This window comes from Leuresthes tenuis, unplaced genomic scaffold, assembly GCF_036924035.1.
Source record: "Leuresthes tenuis unplaced genomic scaffold, fLeuTen1.0.hap1 SCAF_14, whole genome shotgun sequence".
Classification (NCBI taxonomy): domain Eukaryota; kingdom Metazoa; phylum Chordata; class Actinopteri; order Atheriniformes; family Atherinopsidae; genus Leuresthes; species Leuresthes tenuis.
The window spans coordinates 18487967-18502310 of record NW_027325368.1 but is presented as its reverse complement, the minus strand read 5'-3'; the positions used below and the strand labels follow the sequence as shown (position 1 = coordinate 18502310).

Here is a 14344-nt window from a genome sequence, read left to right as displayed (position 1 = left end):
GTCTTTAGAAAAATGTCTGTTCATGGCAATAGAAAGAAAGATCGCTAATGAAGACTAGATGCTTTCAAGACAAGACTTTGTTTTCATTTTTAATTTCACCTCTTCTGTTTGAGAATTAGAAGAAGGCTCACGTACACTTGTTGTAAGAAGCAAGATGCTGTTGTATAAGACATTCGGCAGATCTGAACACCTCAGTTAGGGGAAGTCTTCAGCCAGACAGATATGGACAGTGCTCCTTTGCCTCATAAGCTCTTTACAGGCCTCTAGATGTAAGCTGTTGTACTGTAAGCTCTTATTGTACAATGCTGCAAGCTGGACCTCGCCACAGTGAGCCCTTAAAGAAAATAAGCTGTAGTAGCAGTGTACTTGCTAACTACTTGTCTCTAATCTAGACTCTAGACTGAGGTTATGAAGGAGGGACATTGAGTTATTTTCTGCTTCTGGTGTAAGGTGTCTGACTGCAGATTTTTGGGATCACAGTTAAAGCTATTTTCTTCCTAATTCACTGTGGCCTTACTGCTCTGTCCACTGCAGCTCAGACCTGCTCCTCAAGATAGACGTGCATGAGCGAGCATGTATTCAGTTCCTTCCCGTACTTCAGACCACATTGATACAGGAAACTGTATCGAAAGAAATCTGTGCCTTAAAAACCAAATCCCAGTGGTTGAAAGTATTGATACGTTTGGTCGAGAATGAGGCTCACAGTGAACACACAGCAGGCAGCTAAATAATGTAGTCCAACTAGATTCAAGGTTCAGTTTGTTATTATTTGGCAAAAAACAAAAATGCTGCTTGTGTCTGACCTGAAAGACCAACTGTTCCACTTATAGATCAACACAGCAAGATAATAAATAAGAAGATGATTACTTCTATTGCCCTTCATGCTTTTCCTCTCTCTCTTTACACTCCGCTCCAGGGTAAAATAATAAAGGGAGTGTATCGGTTCCATGCAGTTATAACAACATTTGAGATGATTTTGACCGACTGTCCAGAGCTTCGCAGCATCCCATGGCGATGTGTTGTAATTGACGAGGCTCACCGCCTCAAAAACCGAAACTGCAAACTACTGGAGGGACTTAAAATGATGGATATGGTGAGTGAGGCTCTGTTTGTGACATAGCAGTGGGATGGGGAGTAAAAGAGTTAGCAAGTGGGATGTGTTTACAGGCTTTTAACACACACAAGGACGGATTAATGTGAGCTGAAGTTGTTTTGATATGTAGAGATTTTATTTTTTTAAATTAGAAATTTGAGAGGACTTGTTGCCAATTAAATATAGACAATGTATCTCTGTGTGTGCTTTGTTACTATTTTTCCTCTATCCTTCTCTTCAGTAAATAAAGCCATGAGGATACATCCTGTTTTCTCAATTTTAGAAACTATTCATGCATTTCCTGTTTCCTTTTTTTCCTCCAGGAGCACAAAGTTCTGTTGACGGGAACTCCTCTTCAAAACACAGTGGAAGAGCTTTTCAGCTTACTCAATTTCCTGGAGCCAGAGAGATTCCCATCTGAGCAGACATTCATGACTGAATTTGGAGACCTTAAGACTGAAGAGCAGGTAACGGCGACCAGCCAGTACTGCAGAAATAGGGCAGGACAGTGTGACATCTTTTAACCTCCCACGCATCCTAATTTCCCATTTCAGTAACATTCCTTCTGTGTCTACCAGGTTCAGAAACTGCAAGGCATCCTGAAACCCATGATGCTGAGAAGACTGAAGGAGGATGTGGAAAAGAATCTGGCCCCCAAGGAAGAGACCATCATAGAGGTACGTTCGTTAGTGACACCCCTGTGGTGATGTGCTGACCACATTGTGGAGGGTTTTTCCAATTGTATCATCTAATATTACTGTTTTCAGGTGGAGTTGACCAACATTCAGAAGAAATACTATCGGGCCATTTTGGAAAAGAACTTCACCTTCCTGTCCAAAGGAGGTGCAGGAGGCGCAGGAGGAGGTGGTGGAGGTGGAGGAGCCAGTGTCCCCAACCTCCTAAACACCATGATGGAGTTGAGGAAATGCTGCAACCACCCTTACCTCATTAATGGTGCATACTCTCTCCTCCCTAAATATGATGTAGCGTTGCATTAAATCTTTGTAGAATGTCATTTTTATTTTTCACTGTCTCTTATTCAGGAGCTGAGGAGAAGATCATTGAGGAGTTTAGGGACTCCCACGGTGGCAGGACAGACGTGCCAGAAATGGCGCTCCAAGCTATGATCCAGGCAGCTGGCAAACTGGTGCTCATTGACAAGCTGCTGCCCAAACTGAAAGCTGGTGGACACAGAGTACTGGTGTTCAGTCAGATGGTCCGCTGTTTGGACATCCTGGAGGACTACCTCATCCAAAAACGGTGACAATTAGCAAGGCTTGCTTTTCTCTTATGGCTGCACAATGGCTAACAAATTGGAGCCTCTTGATCTTTAGCTGAATACAAAAATGGGTTTTATTTTTGACATGTCATCAATCTACTTAGGATTTTTAAATGAGTCATTTAAAACCTTCTCACTTAAACTGAATTTGTTCATAACTGGAGAACAAGCAGCAGCTCCAGCCTGGTAACAGTGAGAGGCTGCTAGCTTAATGTTTGTCCACTAAGCTTATCAGATTAGGAAGAAAAACTGAAGAAAATGGGATTCAATAAAACCATTTTTCCAATTTAGGCACTCATACTGGGGATTTTCTTGCTTAACCCAAGAAACAAAAAAGTTAAGAACTTATTTAGAAGCAAGTTGAAGTGGATAAAACTGTAAAGTGTCGATCTGCATTCTTCCATGGTCATGTTAGCCAACACCAATCCAGTCATGTATGCTGAGAGTCACTCAGTAACAGATTATTACAGTTAGCCTGACACCTCTCCACTATAGAGTTGAAGTTTTTATGTACAGAAACGCACACTTGTTTCTAATAATTCACTTCCTCACTCCGCAGATACCCATATGAACGTATTGACGGCAGAGTTCGCGGTAATCTGCGACAGGCTGCCATCGACAGGTTCTCAAGACCGGACTCAGACCGTTTTGTATTCCTGCTGTGTACGAGAGCTGGGGGACTCGGCATCAACTTGACTGCAGCAGATACCTGCATCATCTTTGACTCTGACTGGAACCCCCAGAACGACCTTCAGGTATACACTCCACGATACAGGTGGTTTAGTCTGTAGGGAATCTGGTAGATTCTGTATCTTTTTGAAACAGCTGTCAGGGATACCAAAAAGGCCTTCCAGAGTGGCCAGCTTCTGGAGTTCAGTCTGTTGGATGTTGACAAGACACATTTGGCTCTGGTTCATTAATCCTCTGCGTAAGATTTACATGCCCGGTTGAATAAACTCTGTAGAGTGAAAAGCAAACAAAGTAAAAATCACAGTAAAAAGAAAAAAAGAAAGTGTTTCTGAATCTCTGGATGCGTGCTCCATCAGGCCCAGGCGAGGTGCCATCGCATCGGCCAATCCAAGTCGGTCAAGATCTACCGTCTGATCACCAGGAACAGCTACGAGAGGGAGATGTTTGACAAGGCTAGTCTAAAGCTGGGGCTCGACAAGGCTGTCCTTCAGAGCATGAGCGGCCGAGAGAACGCCAACAGCGGGGTTAGTCACACTGCAACCTCTGAAAACTGCAAATTTCAGATAAATTTCCTTCATTTACAAACAGTGCTCTTAAACAGTGTGTTTTGATCCCTATTTTGGTGCCTCCCAACTGATCCCTTTTTAATTAGACAAAAACTTATCTTATTTCTTGTCCAGGTCCAGCAGTTGTCCAAGAAGGAAATTGAGGACCTACTGAGAAAAGGTGCCTATGGCGCTCTAATGGATGAGGAAGATGAAGGCTCAAAATTCTGTGAGGAAGACATCGACCAGATCCTCCAGAGACGAACCCACACCATCACCATTGAGTCAGAGGGCAAAGGCTCTACTTTTGCTAAGGTAATAAACTTGACTGGGCTAAATCTGCTCCTTTTCCCACACAGTCTGTTCACTTTGTACGTACAAACTGAGGTGTGGTGGTTCTCTCACAAACGTGTTTATCTGTCTCCAGGCCAGTTTTGTTGCAACAGGAAACCGAACTGACATTTCTTTGGAGGACCCGGACTTCTGGCAGAAATGGGCGAAGAAGGCTGAGTTAGACATGGATGCCATCAATGGCCGGGTACTACACACACACACACACACACACACACACACACACACTTGCATACAGGGCATATAAATGCCTGCAACCTCTTTAGAACATGTGATGAAACCAGAAAGCCAAACAGAGTGACCCAACATCCTCTGTATTTAGATAGTTTAGTGCATACAGTTTAAACACTTAAACACACACATGCACCTAATGTCTCCCTTATGGAAAAGGGGGCTTGCAGTGGCAATTAATGAGTGCTATAATCACAAGCTAGGAGGAAGAATGCGAGACAGGCTGAGAGAGAAAGACAGACAGGACAGGAGGGAGGCACAGAGAGAGGAAGAGGGAGATTAATATTGACAGTTGGGAATCTCCTCTCTTCCTTAATTACCCATGTTTCCCTGCTCTTGTGTGTGTGTGTTTGAGCGAGAGAGAGTAAGCTGCTTAGCTCCTCTTAACAGAGCGCAGATGCCTGGAGGGTACATAGATATCACTTAGGCGAGTGCTCACACATGCATCCACAAAGAAAGGCGACCTCCATCTCATTCTTACGCACATGTTGAGTGTTTTGCTCTCTGGCAACTTGTATTCCTGCTTTCCTTCCCTCTTTCCTTTTTTTTTTTTTTCTCTTTGTGTGTTTCTTCCTCCCAACAACTGCTTCTCTCTGCATCCTCATTTCTTCTCTTGTGGAGGACCCTCCACTGGAACACTTAATCCAGCTCTACAAGCATGAATACGGACTGTTCCCCTGGGATTTATTATTGTGTGATGTTAAAATGGAAATGACTGCAGCCCTGTGATAATTGTGGAACTAACTACTGCCCTGTTTGTGCATATTAATGGGATTCCAAGGGAGTGAAAAAAAATCAAATTAATTGAGCAAAAATGTAATTCATTAGACAACATGATTAATTCCAGTTTATGTTTGAGCTAGACAGCATTTTTCTCAATATCAGAAATTAAGTGTAGGGCCAAACATCCAATTAATCAGATCTGGTCCAGAAGATGCCATACATTCTCAGTTTTCACACGAGTCATAGGAGTCAGAATGTACAACAAATTTACAAATAGGCCACTTCAGGGGAATGCAGCAGAAGGTACTTTGCATATTGTTACTGGTGGATTTCAGGCCATCTGTATTTGAAACTTGGTTCTGAATATAAGGGGGGAAAAGAACATCTCTGCTATAAAAGTACAAAAAGTAACCTCTTTTGAATAATTTTTTTTTCTCCAGAACACCCTGGTCATTGACACACCAAGAGTAAGGAAGCAGACACGGCACTACAGCAGCGTCAAAGAGGATGAAATGCTTGAATTCTCCGAGCTGGAGAGTGATGAGGATGAACCCAGTAAACCGTCATCCAAACAACGACGGCCCCAAGACAAAACTCAAGGCTACCCCCGATCTGAGTGCTTCAGAGTGGAGAAGAACCTGCTAGTTTATGGGTTTGTCACATTTTTTTGCTTAATGCTCAAAAATCTGTTGTGATGGTTGACTGTTGATTTATTTAAAATAGTGAAAGATTGAACACACGATGTTTTAAACATGATACAGAAACAACTGGTTGATTTGTAAAGATGTAGCAACGTAAGGTTTTCCTGACCAGAGGGCGTAGTCATTGTCCCTTTGTGTGTGTTGTTATCCATATTTCTGTTTACTGTGGCAGTTCAGCTGGCCACTTGTGCATGTCAGTGCTTAAGAGTCCGCCCTGTAAAGTCTGGAGATTTTCCCCCACAGATCCAACCATGCTAATCCTTCTCAAAGACAGAGATAACACCAGTATACAGCTTCACAAGCAGCAGAAGTTGGCTTTCAGTTTGCTTTGGTCTGAGATGCATTGCAACACCCAAAGGTTTCCTAAAGTTTTATTTTGTGCCTTTTGAATATGAAGCTGCACCCTGGAGACCTTAGCTTGTCTTAGAGCCAAAAAAAGGTTAAACATCCAGCCTAATCATATCCAAATGGAACAAAATCCACTTAACAATATTTCCAAACCTCCATCAGTTTTTGGGTTATGTACATATTAAAAAAAAAAAGTGTAAAATCCATAAGCATTAGTCAGAAAGGTATGAAGATACTTCATGATCAGTCTCTCTCGGTCCACTGGCTTTGCAGCAGCTTTACTGTGATGACGAGTCACAGCAATAAATAACATGTTAATTAGTGATGTTTGAGGTGCTTCCAGGTTAAAGAGTCTTACTAGCTGCTCGTCTTTTCACACATTGTAGCGTTGTTTTCTTTTAAAAGATCATGAATGGATGCATATGTACAGCTGAAGTGATTTAGTTGACATAAATCTCTGCAGTCAGCATCAACAGAGAAAACACTTGCTGGCACTACCCCTAAACACGCTCCCAAACACGTATACATGGACATAAGTACGCTTGAAGCAGCCTTGGAGAATATTGGGTCTTTAGCTCACATACACGTAATTGACTGTTAATCCTGCTTTACACACACACACCTTTTAAAAAAAAAAAAAAAAAAAAAAAAAAAAAAATCCCATGACATTAACTACGTTTTTTTTTTTTTTTTTCTCCCTACGTTTCTTTCAACTGTGATTTCTCTTCAGGAGTGTACATTGTGAATTTAGATCCCTGTTTTTTTTTTAAGTATTATTGGAATTTTCAAATGCACAGAATTTTAAATGTTTATTAATCTGCATAGTAACAGAGGAGCACACAGACTAGTGCACAGTAACAGTCTGTTATGGTACATATATGAGCGCAGTATACTATACAAAGTCAAACTGACACACTTGACACACATCGATGATCAGCCGAGTTCCTCCATTTTCATGACTGACTTGCGTGACGTGTGTGTGTAAGAAAGAACAGTGGTGCTAGTGAGATGTCAGCGTTGTTATTGTTACAGTCTAGTCTCACGGCCTGAGGCTGTAGGACACAAAAACACACTGTCTGACTGGGCCTGTCATCTCTGCTCAGCCCTCTGTTGTTTTTTCACATTGTCCATCCCTCACTTTCCCTCACCCACCATTTTACGCTTTCTATAAAGGTTGGAAGTAAGACTGGTTGACATGGTTCAGTGAATATTGGGAGGCAGAGCCGAGAAAAAGGCTGAATGGACACCACATCAGTTAGTGGAGTCCTGAAGTGGTGGGGGGGTGATGGGCTGTGATCCATGTAAACACACACAGGGGGGATGTCTGGGTGGCACTATTTAAGACGCCAGTTATAGTTAAGTCAACAGCCTGGTAAGATGCACAGTATAATGAGATCCCAGCACTCATCACTGTGTGCGGGGCTGTGAGACCAGATGATGTGGATTTGTGTAAATATTCATGAAGGATGAGGGTCGTGTCAGCCATGAAATGGTGGACCACGGATTTAGAAACTGTCTGTCTGACTCTGTAACATCATGAATGTTGCTTGGCCAGAGTCGAGTTTTGCTTTTCAGAATCTCCAAACAAGATGGCGTACAATGACTAAAGAAGAATAAAGATAATCTGCCCAGTTCCTTTTTTGGTCAGCAAGGTTAAAAAGAACATTTTCAGATCAGTTTTTGATTATACAAAATTCCCCACCATAACTAATAAATGGTATTGTTTGTGGGGGTTTTTTCTATTAAAACAATACTATATCAGTCGTCAGTATTTGTACTTTCACCACTTTAGCTTTTGCATGATTAAGTTGACTCTCACTTTGTCTTTGTTGGGAGGGAAAACTGAAAATTCAAAATTTTGATTCCTATACCTGTTATTGACTGCTATGAATATCATGGTTTCAGTGCTCATGAAGTATTGTATGTCACAGCTTGGGCACATATTTTATATTTGGCTTGTTGACTCATTTATTTCCACCCGTGTTTGTCTTCAGTTGGGGTAGGTGGAGTGACATCCTGGCTCACGGTCGCTTCAAGCGCCCCTTGAAGGAGACAGATGTGGAAACCATCTGCAGGGCCCTCCTGGCCTACTGCCTGCTGCATTACCGTGGAGACGAAAACATCAAAAGTTTCATTTGGGACTTGATCACCCCAAGTGAAGACGGGACCACCAAAACACTGACCAACCACTCAGGTAACTTACACAAACCCCCTGATTCTCCAGCATGTTCAGTTTGTGTCTTCTACATGAACATATAGTCACTTATGTCCTGCTGTATTGGAGAATTTTATAGAATAATTCATCTATATGTACAGTTTGAAGTCAAACGTAACATACCTCTTTCCACCTGATCGGTCCCGAAACCCTTTGTCGAAGAAATTTCCACGCACAAACACACAGAAGCTTACCACAGCTGGGAAAGAATACAGTTTGGTTGCATTGTTTTGATTTTAGTTGGACAGTTAAAACATAATCCATTTGGTACTGAGGTCCTTTTCTAGCACTGCAGTTATCACTGCAGTTATCCGCTGTCTCAAATGGAAAAAATAACCAAACTGAAAGATTTGTGGTGACATCATCAGTAGTGGCTAAAAATGACAGTTGTACGTAAGGCCGCGAGTGATATATAGACTGCTGATATAACGTTCTTGTGACCAAATATGGTCAAAGACTGTCAGTGGACCTGTTGATCAACGTAACGTGGGCACTATTGTGCAAAATCCAAAACAAACCTGAAAAGTGTAGATGGAACCTAACTGATTGAAACACAGATTGAATTTGGCTGAGCTGTTCTTGCAGTTGCCCTGCCTGCATCATGTGTGCTTCAGCTTATACCATGAAAGACAAACACTCTATGGAAGGAAAGAGCAGATTTATTACAGCTTTTAAGTGAATAGCAAACCCATTAATGCACACTGTGGTAAACTGGACAGTCAATTTTCAGTCAATCAACCCCTAGATTTACTCTACGTTAATGTGTTCATGCATCAAGCATGATCTCATAGCAAAGTCCATCAGATGCCCCAGCCACCGCGTGGCTTGCAGTGAACTTATAGTACAGCTAAAATTGTCATGTGTAGTTGCTTTAAGACTGATGGATCAAGTTAATTTAATGGCAACTTCTAACAAATATGGATACATCAGCTGCGTAGAAGAAAACAAATAGTGCTCAGATTAGATCTTGACCTTTCCTTTAGGTGGCAAAAGGTATAAATAATCCTTAAGATGTTTCCAAGATTTATAGGTTCCAGTTTGTATACTATTGCCTTACCATCCTCTGCCTGTCTCCCTTTCTAGGTCTGTCTACTCCTGTACCCAGGGGCAGGAAGGGGAAGAAGGGGAAGTCCATGGCTCCACCTCCACAGACTCCACGAGCTGATTGGCTTGCCAACTGCAATCCTGACCATTTGCTGCAAGAGGATAGCTATAAGAGACACCTGAAACATCACTGTAACAAGTAGGGTTCTCTACTATTCACACACACCTGACGCACAGTGGCAGCTATTCGATTACGTTTATCCCTGAACACGGCCTCATGAACGGTTAATGGAAGTATGAGTGTAATAAGCTAGTTAACAAAGTGACACATTAATAGATTGAACTCTTGCTTTAAAAATATGATATGGACAGAAGTTGCAGGGCTCTACAATTGTACACTTAGCACAACTTCAACTGAAGCAGCTGTCTCCCTGTATTCCTTCTGACTCTGTCACACGCACAGTCATTTGTCTGTGGTCAGCTTCCTCTCCCGTAGTCGGGGAGAATTGCTTCCTTGCCCTTACATATTCAATTCCAAGATTTTTTTTCCTTCTTCTTGAGGGAGAAGTTGCTGTGTGTGTATGTGTGTGTCTGGCTGTGTGCCAGGCCAGGTGCTAGGCAGGCAGACCTGTTGGAAGTGGGTGAAAGACGTGCACAAACACAGACGCACACATACACACACTTGGGGGTGATTATGTGGTGCCATCTGCTAGGCTGGAGCACAGCGTTGTGTGGCTAATCAGGCCTGGCACATTGATGGATGAGCACACACAGCCTGCCAACAAACACACACACTGCAACTTGTTATGCCATTGATGCACAAATACACACACACACACACGCTCTCGAAATGAGTTGCAAATGACTGTCTTCATACCCTCCCCCATCTCTTCAGCACCTCTCTAAACTTTCTATTTCCTCCCTTCCAGCACAGCTCCATCCTTTCAGTTCTTCTCTCTGCTCCTCCCACTCATCACCTCCTTTCAACCCCCTCCTCACCCCACTGCCCTATGTTCTAAACACCACTGGCATTAAGGCCTGGTGACAAATGCTTACAGTGAAGCAGATCTCTCAGATTGCTGTGTTTCCAATGTCAGGAGATCAAATCTGACACTGATTCTCTTCGACTCAAGTGATTCATTTGACCAGGGGAGCTGCTTTAAGTATTTTCTGATACATAACATCTGTAAATTGTATCTAAGGAAGAGGAAAGAAAGTAGAGAAAAACTCTGAAATGGAGGACATTTAGACATAATGTGATAAAACACAATAGGTTGACCATCTGAATTGAAAGAAGTAATCGGGTAGTGCCTTAACAGGTCATTCCCCTGCAGAAATCACTCCAGTGCGAACAGCATTACCATGGTTCCTTTTGTTAATGAAACAATTATCATATTCGGTCATTCAACTTAATTTAGATGGGGAAATTAATTCATGAGCAGTGCTACAAATGACCCGTTTCAGTGGAATATAATAGATGTGTTCCAAGTGTTTGTAACATTTAATTCCACTAGATAAATGCACGATGAGGAGAAGTACTTGGCTTTATGTTTATCTTTAGACTTTTGGTCATGCAAAATGAGCAGTGTTAAACTTCATTTGATGATTAATAAGGTGTTTGATCAGTTGATTACTTGTTAATGTTGCAACCCTCCGAAGTCCTGTCTTTGTTTAACTAAATCAAAGATGAGTGTCACTAACTTTTTCTTTCTCTTAGGGTCTTGCTGAGAGTGAGAATGCTGTATTATCTGAGACAGGAGGTCATAGGCGATCAGGCAGAGCGCATCCTGGAAGGGGCTGACTCCAGGTTAGTAGACGCCTTGTGAAATCTTCCCACTCCATCACCTATACGCACCCCAGAGAGAACAGATTCCAACGTAGTATGATTTTTTTTTTTCCTTTACTTTTTTCACTGTGAGCTTTTTGCTTCTCAAGTTAGCTCGTCTTTAACAATTTACCACGACATCATTATGATCTCAGATGAGTTCAGATATTTTAAAGCAGCACCTGACGTCCCAGTAGTAACCTCTTACAATGTGAGCAATCTGTAACAGGCCTAAAAGATGCAATTTTGGTGTTATTCCACTCTTATGCACCCTCACTCTTCATCATCCAACACTTTCTTAGGAAGTGGCAACCTGATATTAACTCAGGGAGAAAAAAAATCCTGTGCTGCAGAGTAGTTTTCCTAGAATAGAAGATACAGTCGGGAAGGCTTAATGTCTCGGATGCATCATGAAGAAAGTTGAAACCGATATTTATATGAATGTGTGATGAATTATTACTAAGTGTATTTCAGTCTGTTCTAGTGGCCTCTTTGGCAGGATTCTTTCTATTCTGACAGACACAACACACACGATCTGGAAGAAATTAGCTTTTTATCATAGTTTGACCCATTTAGAAGTTTGATTCTTTTGACAAGCTATTCCCTATTACCATTTGGCACCAGGTCTCACAGTGCTGATGTGAAGGTTAGATGAGCTGCTCACCTTGACTGCTTCTTTCATCTCATTTTGACAGCTCCTTCACTCCTTCACCCTTCTTTTGCTCTCTTCTTGCCATCTGTCCATCCCTTTCTTTCTCTGCAGTGCACTTTAGTCTCATCTCCCATCCCCCCTCTTATGCTGCCACCCAGATGTGAATGCATTTATAATGTGGAGCACGTGCACACTCAAAGTTGTTCTCTCCCACCTCCTCCCTTTTGTCCCTCCCTCTGCTCAATGGCTACTGTGACAGACCCAAGTGTGTGTGTGTGTGTTTGTCAGCGCGTGCCAGACAAGAGCATACGGGGTGCCATCGTGCCAACATATGCCAGGGGGATTTAGCATGCCAGTCTTGGCGTGCACACATTTGTGTGTATGTGTTGCCAAGGCCAGGCATGCTGCTGTTTGCAGAGATAAGGGACAGTTTCACTGGTTTCTTCTCTCCTTCCGTCACCCTCTTGTGTTTCTGCTCCCATTGTGTTTTGTACCCTTTCTCCCCATAAGTAGCTGGAAATGCCATTCTTTCCATAATGGAGGGTTTATGGAGGGTTTTTGGAGGGATGGCACTGCTTAGAAGTAGTTATTGCAGATTTAAAACTATTGGCAGTTTATGTACGTGCATTATTTTAAATAGGACTGAAAGAAATCTGAAATAAAAGCATTAAAGTAACACCTGTAAGCTCAGTTTTTGTTCTATGGTGGGTTTACCAAGTAATATTTTAGCTAAATTTTCAGTAAAATTTGACCGTAGTGTAACTGAAATGTCATTAATGCTTTTTATATATTAGCTAGAGTCTAATGTGTATAAACAAATATTTATATTAACATCCCCTTTTATTGCTCACAACCTTCAAAAAATGGGCACCAGTTGGCCTTAAGGGTGAAATGAGTGGGGAAAACACATGGTTAAATGCATGAATAAAGACTTAATAAACATTGTTTTATTGTTAACTAACTTTTATGACCATAACTAGATTGTTACAGAACGTTTTAACTATAGCATGTACAGTTATACCCCTTTATTACTGTGTTTTTGTTTAAACTCTTAACGCCTGATTCGGACACATGTGGGTTAAAATCAGGCTTCTGTTCCCTATTTTTCTCTGTCTTTGGAATGGAAATACGATACTGATGTCATAATGAAGCTAATGGAACAATCAGTGATGTGACTTTGTTTGTCTCTGCCGCAGTGTGCTGGATATCTGGATTCCTCAGCCGTTCCATGCAGAGGTCCCAGCTGACTGGTGGGACAGCGAGGCTGACAAGTCCCTGCTCATCGGCGTCTTCAAACACGGTAACAGACACACACCAGCACTCTCACACTCACTCTGTATGTACAGACCCACACCTCCCTGCATGGCAGCCATAACACACACACACACACACACACACACACACACACACACACACACACACACACACACACACACACACTCACAATCACACACTTAGATAATGTCAGCACCTTTATGCAGACACTCCAGTGGCTTCCAGCAGAGTAAGCATCACGCAAGCACTTAGACACACTGGGTGAGCACGTGCACACATGTATACCACCCGCTTCTGCTGCCACCAGTTGATTGGTGTTGCTATGGCAATGGCAGTACGCAGCTGGCAGGCTTAGTGTGCATTTGGGAGTGTGATTGATGGCTGTTTTCACCACTGGCTGTGTGTGCGTGTATGTGTGCACACGGTGTTACAGGTGTTAAAGTCATTTAAAAAAAGCAAACACAATCTTGACTGTCTTTTTATTCTGGAGCTGGTTATTTGGATCATCATTAAACCCCGTTAATCCATCAGTGTGCCACCTTTGGATGTTGATTGGGTATCTGAATGTCATTCCCAGAGACATAGTGAGGAGGCAGAGTTTGAAGCAAGTTTGCTTTTGTTGGAGACCTTCATTCATATTAATTTGGCATAATTGTCATAATTTTTCTATCATTGCCACCTTCTATGATTCAATTAGGACACACGCACACACAGCACAATACAATGCGGCTCACCCGTAGTTAATCATAATCCTTATTCACCAGGGAGGCCCTTCAGGGGGACTAGCACGCACACACATATACTCACTGTGTGCAGAAAGGCACACAAAACAATGCTAGACCCACACACAGAAGAGTGATGGCCTATAAAGGCCCCGATGATTAACGTTTGCCTGCGGGCGCAGCGCTGGGAGTGTGTCTGTAAGACTGAGCGACGGTTAGGAACAATGCGTTACATCTTTTCTAATTGAAATATGATGGAGAGAAGGGAAGAAGGAGACAAGAAAAGTTAAAGAGGAGGCAATGTGGTTGTTTAATAGTGACCTTACTCACTTATCTTCCTCCCCTACCTCCTGTCCTCCCTGCTCCTTTCTTCCTCCTCCTCCTCTGCTGCTTTTCTTTGCTCTTTTACTCCTCACATGCTCTTCTGCATTTTTCTCCCATCCCTTCCGTTTTTGCCCCCCTTTTCTTTCCCGATGTGTCTCAGTAGGATCTGCACATTCTAATCTGTTCTGCCTGAATGCTCCTAACGGACAAACACGCACAGTTTCTCACACCCAGTCGCTCACTTTCCGACAACACAACACACACACACACACACACACACACACTCTCCTCTTCATCTTTTGCTCGTTCCCCCTCTATCCGACACA

General features: G+C 42.4%; 1 protein-coding gene across 1 annotated transcript in view; it reads left to right on the top strand.

The window, feature by feature from the left end:
- chd7 (chromodomain helicase DNA binding protein 7) overlaps positions 1 to 14344 on the top strand; it is a 64323-nt gene that overhangs the window by 40512 nt on the left and 9467 nt on the right. The window contains exons 14-27 of the mRNA XM_072363707.1: positions 917 to 1093; positions 1417 to 1560; positions 1672 to 1770; positions 1861 to 2047; positions 2137 to 2353; positions 2932 to 3127; positions 3419 to 3586; positions 3743 to 3922; positions 4035 to 4145; positions 5353 to 5564; positions 7956 to 8155; positions 9260 to 9419; positions 10938 to 11027; positions 12894 to 12997. Coding sequence (XP_072219808.1) covers positions 917 to 1093; positions 1417 to 1560; positions 1672 to 1770; positions 1861 to 2047; positions 2137 to 2353; positions 2932 to 3127; positions 3419 to 3586; positions 3743 to 3922; positions 4035 to 4145; positions 5353 to 5564; positions 7956 to 8155; positions 9260 to 9419; positions 10938 to 11027; positions 12894 to 12997 — 2245 coding nt within the window. The remainder of the gene's footprint in view (positions 1 to 916; positions 1094 to 1416; positions 1561 to 1671; positions 1771 to 1860; positions 2048 to 2136; positions 2354 to 2931; positions 3128 to 3418; positions 3587 to 3742; positions 3923 to 4034; positions 4146 to 5352; positions 5565 to 7955; positions 8156 to 9259; positions 9420 to 10937; positions 11028 to 12893; positions 12998 to 14344) is intronic.